We start from the raw sequence: 11,438 nt of genomic DNA on the forward strand, positions 1-11,438 counted from the left end.
TGGCCCCCCAAATGGCCCAGTCAGTATGGACTAGCAGAGCCCCAAATGGCCCAGTCAGTATGGACTAGCAGAGCCCCAAATGGCCCAGTCAGTATGGACTAGCAGAGCCCCAAATGGCCCAGACAGTATGGACTAGCGGGGCCCCAAATGGCCCAGTCAGTATGGACTAGCGGGGCCCCAAATGGCCCAGTCAGTATGGACTAGCGGGGCCCCAAATGGCCCAGTCAGTATCGACTAGTGGGGCCCCAAATGGCCCAGTCAGTATGGACTAGCAGAGCCCAGTCAGTATGGACTAGCGGAGCCCCAAAGGGCCCAGTCAGTATAGTCAGTATAGACTAGCCCACTTACTGTTGTTCTTCCATGTCTTTATCATTTTTAAACTTTATATAGACTGCCTATATAACTGCCTCTATGGTTGAGACTTTGTTTGACATGGTTTCTGTGTTGACAATGTAAGATAGAACATCAATATAATGGAGTATATCTGTCATTTAAGTATTTGTAATATAGTAAATGTGTTTTGCTCTCTGTCCTTTCCATGTTACAAGATTTTTAAATACCGTTTTAACATCTGTGTTTTTTACACTATATTCAATATTTGTATTATGAAAAGTAACTTTCAGAATGGATTTAATTATTTACATGTTTTGATGCATTAAACTTTGTTCTCTCTCATGCATTATGTATGAGAACAAATGTAAAATATTAATGGGCTTTGGTGTCCAAAAAATAAAGAGATAAGAGTGTAGAACACATGCAATCCATCTCAGTCATTCTGATTAGATACTGGAACTAAAAAGATTATAAATGTCCTCATCTGACGCACGCTCATATTGAGGCACTACACCTGCTCGTCCAACTTCTCATTCCAAAATCATGGGCATTAATATGGAGTTGGTCACCCATTTGCTGTTATAACAGCCTCCACTCTGCTGGGAAGGCTTTCCACTAGATGTTGGAACATTGCTGTGGGGGACTTGCTTCCATTCAGACACGAGCATTAGTGAGGTCGGGCACTGACGTTGGCCGATTTGGCCTGGCTCGCAGTTGGTGTTCCAATTCACGCCAAAGGTGTTCGATGGGGTTGAAGTCAGGACTCTGTGCATGCCAGTCAAGTTTTTCCATACTAATCTTGACAAACCATTTCTGTATGGACCTCGCTTTGTGCACTGGGACATTGTCATTCTGAAACAAGAAAGGGCCTTCCCCAAACTTGACAGCACAGAATCATCTAGAATGTCATTGTATGCTGTAGCATTAAGATTTCCCTTCACTGGAACTAAGGGGCCCAGCCCAAACCATGAAAAACAGCCCTAGACCACTATTCCTCCTCCACCAAACCTTACAGTTGGCAGGATGCATTCGGGCAGGTAAAGTTCTCCTGGCATCCGCCAAACCCAGATTCATCTGTCGGACTGCCAGATGGCAACCAGGAAGTAGAACATGTAATTGAATGAATACCTACCTGAAACCAAATGCCCCATGTCCTCCAACCCTACTTTACCTTACAACCCCTCATCCAAATCCCCTAGGATTAACACAGTACAGCCCACGTCACCGAGCACAGGGATTGCCATTATACAGTAAGATCACTCTCAGGATCACAGCCTTTTACTGAATGCTCTTACTGTGTGTTTATGTACACACACGAAAGAGAGCAGGCGTATATGGAACAGTCTGGTCCTCAGAGTAGGCAGCAGTAGAGGAGCTTGGATCGCCAGGTGGCTGGTTGGATCGTTATCCCGGGCTACCGTCAGCCAGGTGGTTGTGTAAGTGACAGATATGACATCACTCTTTTCTCAGAGGACGGAGGGTCAGGGTGGTGCTGAGGCAGCCAGGAAGTAGACTCGTATTTCTCAGAGGACGGGGGGTCAGGGTGGTGCTGAGGCAGCCAGGAAGTAGACTCGTATTTCTCAGAGGACGGGGGGTCAGGGTGGTGCTGAGGCAGCCAGGAAGTAGACTCGTATTTCTCAGAGGACGGAGGGTCAGGGTGGTGCTGAGGCAGCCAGGAAGTAGACTCGTATTTCTCAGAGGACGGAGGGTCAGGGTGGTGCTGAGGCAGCCAGGAAGTAGACTCGTATTTCTCAGAGGACGGAGGGTCAGGGTGGTGCTGAGGCAGCCAGGAAGTAGACTCGTATTTCTCAGAGGACGGAGGGGGGGTCAGGGTGGTGCTGAGGCAGCCAGGAAGTAGACTCGTATTTCTCAGAGGACGGAGGGTCAGGGTGGTGCTGAGGCAGCCAGGAAGTAGACTCGTATTTCTCAGAGGACGGAGGGTCAGGGTGGTGCTGAGGCAGCCAGGAAGTAGACTCGTATTTCTCAGAGGACGGAGGGTCAGGGTGGTGCTGAGGTAGCCAGGAAGTAGACTCGTATTTCTCAGAGGACGGAGGGTCAGGGTGGTGCTGAGGCAGCCAGGAAGTAGACTTGTATTGTGCTGATATTTTTATTCCATGTGTAACTCTGTGTTGTTGTATGTGTCAAACTGTTTTGCTTTATCTTGGCCAGGTTGCAGTTGCAAATGAGAACTTGTTCTCAACTAGCTTACCTGATTAAATAAAGGTGAAATAAATAAAATGTAAAAAAGGATCACGTAATCTTATTATGATCAAAAAGTCCAACCTGGATCAGCAATGTGCGGCTCTCGCTTTAACTGGTGAACCACACAGGACCCACAACAGCAACAGACATCAACCACATGGCTTAGCCGTGGAGAGGATGTACAGTATTAAGAGAGACAGCATGATAGCTCAGCTGCTAACATGATATATTGTATGTGATGGTGTCCTATCACCAATCATCCTGACTATCATATACTATGAAATAACACATGGAATCATGTAGTAACCAAAAAAGTTTAAACATCCAAATATATTTTATATTTCAGATTCTAAGTAGCCACCCTTTGCCTTGACAGCTTTGCACACTCTTGACATTCTCTCAACCAGTCCATATTATGGCAAGAACAGCTCAAATAAGTAGAGAAACAATAGTCCATAATTAAAGACTTGAAGGTGAGTCAATACAGAAAATTAAGAACTTTGAAAGTTTCTTCAAGTGCAGTTGCAAAAAACATCAAGCGCTGGGTTGAAACTGGCTCTCGTGAGGACATTCACAAGGTGAAGTTCATTTAGAGTTACCAGCCTCAGAAATTGTAGCCCAAAGAAATGCTTCACAGAGTTCAAGTAACAGACATCTCAACATCAACTGTTCAGAGGAGACTGCGTAAATCAGGCCTTCATGGTCGAATTGCTGCAAAGAAACCACTACTAAAAGACACCTATGAGAAGAAGAGACTTGCTTGGGCCAAGAAACATGAACAATGGTCATTAGATCTGTCTTTTGGTCTGATGGGTCAAAATTAGACATAGTAGTAGGTGAACTGATGATCTCTGCATGTGTGGTTCCTACCGTGAAGCATGGAGGAGGAGGTGTGATGGTGTGATGGTGCTTTGCTGGTAACACTGTCTGTGATTCATTTAGAATTCAAGGCACACTTAACCAGCATGGCTACCACAGCATTCTGCAGCGATACGCCATCCCATCTGGTTTGCACTTAGCGGGACTATAATTAGTTTTTCAACAGGACAATGACCCAACACACCTCCAGGCTGTGTAAGGGCTATTTGACCAAGGAGGAGAGTGATGGAGTGCTGCATCAGATGACCTGGCCTCCACAGGCACCCGACCTCAGCAACCCATTATTCTTACTTTATATACAGTATTTTGTATTTTTTCCTCAGTAGAGCTTTGAGAACTCTGTAATGAAAAGCTCTATACAAATTAAATGTATTATTTTATTTAGCATCTAAATGGAGACGAATAATGATTTTATCCTGAAGTTTGATCAAATCATATTGCCAATGTGGACACTGCAGTCAGATTGCTACCTTGTAGTCTCATATCTTTGATGTACCATGTGAATGACACAACAATATTACAGATGAATGCCTTTTGATTCTCTTGACTGGAGATACACAAAATCATGGAGAAACCAGGCATGGTACTCTGGGACATGACTAGAATTATAAACTAACAGGTATTAGGCCTAAAGTGTTTCTCTATGAGCAAAATATGTTAAAAATGTGTTTCTGGTTGAATATGCATATTTTCAACATCTTGCTGTCATTGGTGGGCAATGAGGGGCCAACACAGTGATGATGTCATTTCCTGTCAATGTTTATTACACAGTACATCCAGACCCATTGGAGAAGGTACGGCTCCCCCATCCGGATCATGACCAATACATACATTCTTCAGAGTAGACAGTACAGGCAAAGTGAGTTGCACCAAATAACTAAAGCCTTCACTTCAGGACAGATTACAAATCAAGACAAAATCCTGAACATCAGACAGTCCAAGGAGAAGTCAAACTTTTGGACGCATGATGGAAGATCTTGCATCCTATTGGTCAATGGGGTCTCTCGACACACTTGGTACCGGTCACGGTCTGCACCGTCCCATCTTATAACTCAAGTTTAATATGGGTATTGTAACAACTTAAAACCCAGGATGTTCTTCATTCAGAATGGAATACACATGGCGTTTGTCTGCTGATGCTTCCAGCAGCGTTATGGGTGTTTTATCATCAGGTCCCTTCCTCTCTGCAGGATGCATGGATCGTCTCATTATGTCATTACGTCATGAGCCATTTCAGTTATGCTGAGCAGGCTCTGTTTTTCTGCTCTGGTGCTCCAAGGTGATAGACTACTACCTCTGTACCAGTCGTGACAGGCCAAATGCGTCACTTCAGGAGAGAGAGAGGGAGGAGAGAAGGAGAGAGAGCGAGGAGAGAAAGAGAGAGAAGAGAAACATTTGCCCAACAGATGTAAGAGCTGATTTAAATGTCAAACTGTGCATGGGTAAGCAATAAGCATTCTCACACACTCTCCGGGAAAATAGACCACATTCCATTAATTCATTTTCTCTCCTCCAACTAGCAGTATACTACAAGTCCCTCTCTGACAGAACCGAGAACAAATTGTCCTGAACAATGTAAAAAAAAAGCCAATTTTTCTTGTCTTTACAGAACATTGTACATTTGTTTAAACTATGCACTAAAGCCTATGATTAAATGATGTATTACAAGCAATTTGTCACTTTAGCAAAACATTCTAGAATGCAAAAGCCTTATTCAAAGCAATGAGCATCAACACATTTTATCAGTAGAGCTTCAAATACATCTAAAACATATTTAAGGTCAACATGGAAATTTAATAATGAAGGACATTATATAATTTAAAATAAACAGAATAAACCCGGTTTAAAAATTAAATATATTTTAGGACTATTAGGCTGCGTTTACACAGGCAGCCAATTTCTGATATTTTGCCGAATTATGGGCAAAAGATCTGATTGTTCAAAAGACCAATTGTCAGAAAAAGATCAGAATTGGGCTGCCTGTGTAAACGCAGCCTTACGTTAATTTTAACACAAGGAAACACTTTCACATCACAAATGAACTATTTAACACAATAGAAGATAAGTACATTCATTTACAGTAATGTAATATTGTCATAAAACTTGTTTTGGACCTGTGGTTGATCCAGAACGCTTGATATTATTTTAGGCTCTTTAAACCAGTTCTAATTACCAGTTTTGGCTTAGCTGTATGCCTTTAATAGCCTGGTCCCATATCGGTTTATGCTGTCCAACATTGACTATAAGAAAAGGTAAGACACCACAAACATATGGGACTGGAACAGGCTATGCCTATCTAGCCTCGTTCTACCATTTATTTTGTTTAATGTTAAACAAAACGAGAGCACAGCGGCAGTCAGGACTGTGGATCAGGCTAATGTCTATCATGGAAGCCTCTGTGGCTAACCAAGATACTGTATTTGACTCTGCCGACCTGTCCTTCAATCAGTCATACATTCAATGGGAAATGTGTCCCTGCAACTCAATTGTGCAGAGAGGAGGGAAATGTTTCAGATAACCCTGAAGTAAGGAGGATACATTTAATTAAACACATTTTAAGACTAGGTTTGTTAAGATATCCAGACAGAGAATCGTATTTTCAACCACAGGCCTTTAACAAGTTAAGGGAACAATATTTATTGAGAAACACATTTAAACAATACATTCATTCTGCGTGTGGGCCCAGAGCTCTTTGGGAAACGTAGTATTTCATAGCAAAACGCAACGACAAAAGTACAGCGCTGAAAATATTGCATGAGTTTCAAAGTATTCCAACATGGACATTGGTGTTCTGGTTGTCATCGTTAGATCAATGGTCATGAATTCATTATTTTACATTTAAGTCATTTAGCATTGACGCTCTTATCCAGAGTGACATGCATTTGAATACTTTTTTCCACTGGTCCCCTGTGGGAATTGAACCCACAACCTTGGTGCTGCAAGCATAATGCTCTGCCAACCGAGCTACACAGGACTCCATCCTCACACTAGTATATACACATACATTGTATAAAGCATTTAATGAAGAACCTTTGTAGCCTGTAGACTTCCAGTATAATTTAATAATATATGTACATACAAAAATACAAGGTGTTTGGGTCTGAAGCATACAATAGGAATTATTCTTGTCTCTGTCTAGCTTACAAATAACAAGCAGTAATTTACCCTAATCGATATGTAAGCCTAAGCACCTGATGTCACAGGAAGGCCAAAACAAATCATCAAGGACAACAACCGCCCCAGAGGCACTGCCTGTTCACACCGCTATCATCCAGAAGACGAGGTCAGTACATGTACATCAAAAGCTGGGACCGAGAGACTAAAAGACATCTATTTCAAGACCATCATACTGTTAAACAGCCACCACTGACACAGAGGCTGCTGCCTACATACAGACTTGAAATCATTGGCCATTTCAATAAATGGATCACTCGTCACTTTAATAATGTTTACATATCTTGCATTACTGATTACTCAGATGTATATACTGTTTTCTATTCTACTGTATCTTAGTCTATGCCGCTCTGACATTGTTCATCCATATATTTAGATATTCTTAATTACATTCCTTTAGATGTGTGTATTAGGTATCTGTTGTGAAATTGTTAGATATTACGGCACTGTCAGAACTAGAAGCACAAGCATTTCGCTAAACTCGCAATGACATCTGCTTGTCATGTGTATGTGACAAAACTACAATTTATTTGATGCAGTAACGTCAATAATATTAAAATGTCTGTTTGCTGTTTAATCGTCTTTTTAACCCCTCCCTCTCACGTGACTGACTGTCATCCGCCCTCCGTCTCTCAGCTAGCCTATCATCTTGTTATACAGTATATACCCTACCTGTGCTTGTCTCGTTGGCCATGGCAAACGTAATCCTCAAACATTTCATCAACCGTAAAAGCATTGAGGAGGCCAGCTCTGCCATAGTCAAACGAACAGTTTTGCAAACAGCGCCATTGTCCATCGCTCAGGTCCAGTTGAAGCAAATGCACCAGAAAAGGAAGTTGTTCTTGAACCTCTTGTTTTCCAAGGACACAATGTTTGTCGGATACATTCTGGAAGGTGAGTTAGGCCTGGGTTGCCAGGCGACAAAGAATAGGCCACAGGTGGAAGCGTCCCAGAAGGACCTGGTTGGTTTCTCATGTCCTGAGAGAGCAGACTACTACTCCACTGGGGGTTTGACCTTTGAAGCTCAGAAGATGAGTTGGCTGGGAGATATAGTGAGTGTGCTGGGGAATGCCAAGGCACGTTGCCCTTCGACACCCTGCGGTCACCCAAGGCCCTCTACCAACCATTCTTTCTGACTCCCCCTTTTTCCCCCCTGGGTTGATGAAAAAAAAAGGAAAAAAAAGAAAGAAAGTGAAACCTCAACTGCACTCTGCTCCTCTGTTCTCACTCCAGTGGGTTGAAAAGGCAGATTGTTCAACGCTCTCCCCCATCCCGTAAGCCCGGGCGTTGTTATGTAACCCTCACTTCTCTCTACCTCACGCTCCAATACCTGCACTGTGACTCTCTTCTTCGGTCATTCACACTTCTTTCAACACAAAGCAAATAAGAAAAAAAATCGACCAACCACATCGAAGCGATTACATTTGTTGTTGCGTTTGTACAAGTATGGTTTTATAAAACAACTTTTAGTTTTACAGATTCACCATGTGAGTCCCATGGCCTCCAAACCATCCCAGGCATACAATACACACCCATTAGTCCATAGATGGGGGGGGGGTTGTAGCCTCAAGGAGGGGCGACAGTCTGGGAATGGTGTCAGCCTGTAGTTTAAGGGTCATTTGAGCTTGACGGGCCAGGGAAGACACGTACGGAGTCCCAGCATGGAGGAGAAGACAATGGTGGGTCGGTGCTTCCTGAATCGCAGCCCCTTCTTGAGCCGTTCGCTGTTCTCGGCCGCGTATATCTCCCCCTGATGGGCGCCGCAGGCAATGCGGGTCAACACCTCGCCATGCTCCACCGCCTCCTGCTCCGAGCGCACAAACACCTCCCGGAGCTCCTCCAGGCGTCTCTCCATCTCCCGGATGACCCGCTGGCGCTCCTCCATCTCTAGCAGGCGCCGACGGGCCGCTTCAAACTCCATGCTAGAGCTTGGGGTCACCATCTTGGAGGAGGGGGCTGTGGTAGCCGTCGAGGGGGGCTCCGAGCCGTACAGGGCCGTGGTCACCCGCCTAAAGTCGCCCATAGAGATGGAGCGTCGGGTGGCAGGCGATGGGAGCGGGAGGGCCAGGGTGCCGGAGGCTGAGAAAGGGAGGGCGAGAGGGGGCGCCAAGGCCTCAGGGGGATGGTGGGGATCCATGGCGTCTGTGGTGTCTGCGGCATGTGCTCGTCTGTGGCGTTTCTTCATGGCTGGGTGCGAGCATCCGTCTATGCTGCTGTTGTTGATTCTGGTGCTCTGTGGGAGAGCAGTGTGCTGCCTCAGAGCCTCTCCATTCATTTATAAAGGATCGGAGCTCAGCACAGCGCTTTATGGGGAGGAGTCCACTCGCCCCTCATTGGTTGTTTGCTCCCCATTGAATGCCGATTGGCTGCTTGCCCCTCTCGATGTCCAATGCTCTTAGTCTGCTTCAACAGTAAAAGGAAAAGATGGATAACATATACTCTATCCCTTTTCCTCTCCTCTCTGTGGTTGGCTCAGTGTGTGTGTTGTGTGAGCCGTTGTCCTCTCCGCCCTCCATCCCTCCCACCAGCTGGGATCAATCCATCCTCCTCTCTCCCACTCTGCTCGTTGCCCATAGCAACGCAGTCTCGACATCAGATGGCAAGTGGAGGAGGGAGGGGTGGTGTTCAGATTGTCTCCCTCTCTCGATTATCCCTCTTTCCAACTATTCCCCCTCCTGTCATTCACCGTCTGGCCCTGAAATGTAATTTCTTTATTGTTTGAACCAGCTCCATGACAAACGTAACCCCCTCCCCCCACACACACACACACACACATCATCTGAGGAATGATCAGACACCCTTTCACCATCTGTTTGGTCCATTCCCCTGCTAGCTGATCAAGCCGGCTGCTCTAACTCAAGGTTGAACTATTCATTCATTTTGAAATAAACGAATAAGGAAAAGCCTTACTGTTGCTAACAAAAATATGAAGCTAGTGACATATATTGCACGTACAGCACCCAACCATGTGAATACAAGACAAGACGTTAACGGCGAGGCTGAAAGGTTTCCTCACTAACAGAAAACACGTCACACCTCTAGATTCCTGTGATCTTGTGGTGATGAGGGATGTGGAGATGTGTTCGGGAGATGTAATTACTTTGCACTAAACAACAGAAGAAGTGAAGCAGGAAGATGACACTAAACAACAGAAGAAGTGAAGCAAGAAGAGGAGGAAGGGTCATACCATAGAATATGTAACAACCAGTGCACCTTTATCAAAACATCTGTCAACTCAGAGCACCCAAGGGGCGTATCCACAAAGCGTTTCAGAGTAGGAAAGCTGATCTTTATAACCGTATTCATTATGATCTTAAAAAGACGAAACTGATCCTAGATCAGCAGTCTGAGACGCTTTTTTATTGATAAATGGGCCCAGATCTAGAAAAACGTTCAGAGACCGACATCCTGTGATCTGCTGTTGTCCGTTAAAACACACACCACTACATAAGCTACTCAGACCTGTGTTCAAATACTAATCAGGTAATTCAATTACTTTTCAAACAAGTATTTTGAGGCTACTGTTGTATACATGAGAAAGATTAAGCGGTAGCCATGGTTATTTTGACCTCCGGTATCTAATGGATGCTTTCGGTTGTTGGTTCCATTTGCTGCCACCATAGCTGTCTAGACAGTTATTGACCAGATGCTTTCAGTCATGGCAGGCTAGGTGGAAAATAACACAACAGGGAAAGAGTGAGATCGATCTGGGGTGGAGGTACATACAGTATTGGTTCATAGTGGTAGTGAGGGTGGGAGCGAGAGTGTTACTTTAAATAGCCTCTTAAAACATACTACCTTGGATGAGTAACGTTAGTGGCAATTGACTGAACATGATTGGGTGGGTGGAAATGGGAGATGGTGCTCACTCAGCCACAGTTTTCATCTCCGGATCTGCATGACATCAGAAACAATCTATCAACTGCTGCTACCGCTACCGCCCTTACTTTAACGAGAGCGAGAGAGAGAAAGAGGGCTAGAGGCTAAAGGAGGGCTTGTGTGGTTTTGGGAGTGAGTGATATTAGGATTAACTGGGGTTGGTTGGAGGGTTTTGGGAGTGAGTGATATTAGGATTAACTGGGGTTGGTTGGAGGGTTTTGGGAGTGAGTGATATTAGGATTAACTGGGGTTGGTTGGAGAGTTTTGGGAGTGAGTGATATTAGGATTAACTGGGGTTGGTTGGAGGGTTTTGGGAGTGAGTGATATTAGGATTAACTGGGGTTGGTTGGAGGGTTTTGGGAGTGAGTGATATTAGGATTAACTGGGGTTGGTTGGAGGGTTTTGGGAGGAGTGATATTAGGATTAACTGGGGTTGGTTGGAGGGTTTTGGGAGTGAGTGATATTAGGATTAACTGGGGTTGGTTGGAGGGTTTTGGGAGTGAGTGATATTAGGATTAACTGGGGTTGGTTGGAGGGTTTTGGGAGTGAGTGATATTAGGATTAACTGGGGTTGGTTGGAGGGTTTTGGGAGTGAGTGATATTAGGATTAACTGGGGTTGGTTGGAGGGTTTTGGGAGTGAGTGATATTAGGATTAACTGGGGTTGGTTGGAGGGTTTTGCGGTGCACATGCTGCACGGTTAGGGTCAGTTCCATGTCAATTAGTTAAGTAAAGGTAAAATAAAAATTATAATTCCAATTTCCCTTACTCGAACCCTGTCATCCTGTAGTTAGCTTAATGTTTGGGAAGCCACCAGTGGTTGGTTGCACAAAACACTTAAAAGTAGCTTCTCATCTAACCCATGGACAGGTTGCCAAGAGTTCAAACACACACACACACACAAAATGGGTGAATTAATGTTGGTTCAATGAAATTAGGTTAAACCAACATGAACTAGACGTTGAATTTGAC

General features: G+C 44.5%; 1 protein-coding gene across 1 annotated transcript; it reads right to left on the reverse strand.

Annotated features, from left to right (window-relative positions):
* Nucleotides 1-4,152: 4,152 nt before the first annotated feature.
* Nucleotides 4,153-10,868, reverse strand: LOC135508451 (uncharacterized). Its single transcript, XM_064928640.1, has one exon. The coding sequence runs from the start codon at nucleotides 8,861-8,863 to the stop codon at nucleotides 8,204-8,206; it is 660 nt and encodes a 219-aa protein (XP_064784712.1). The 5' UTR covers nucleotides 8,864-10,868; the 3' UTR covers nucleotides 4,153-8,203.
* Between the last annotated feature and the right edge of the window lie 570 nt (nucleotides 10,869-11,438).

This window comes from Oncorhynchus masou, chromosome 21 (genome assembly GCF_036934945.1).
Source record: "Oncorhynchus masou masou isolate Uvic2021 chromosome 21, UVic_Omas_1.1, whole genome shotgun sequence".
Lineage (NCBI taxonomy): Eukaryota > Metazoa > Chordata > Actinopteri > Salmoniformes > Salmonidae > Oncorhynchus > Oncorhynchus masou.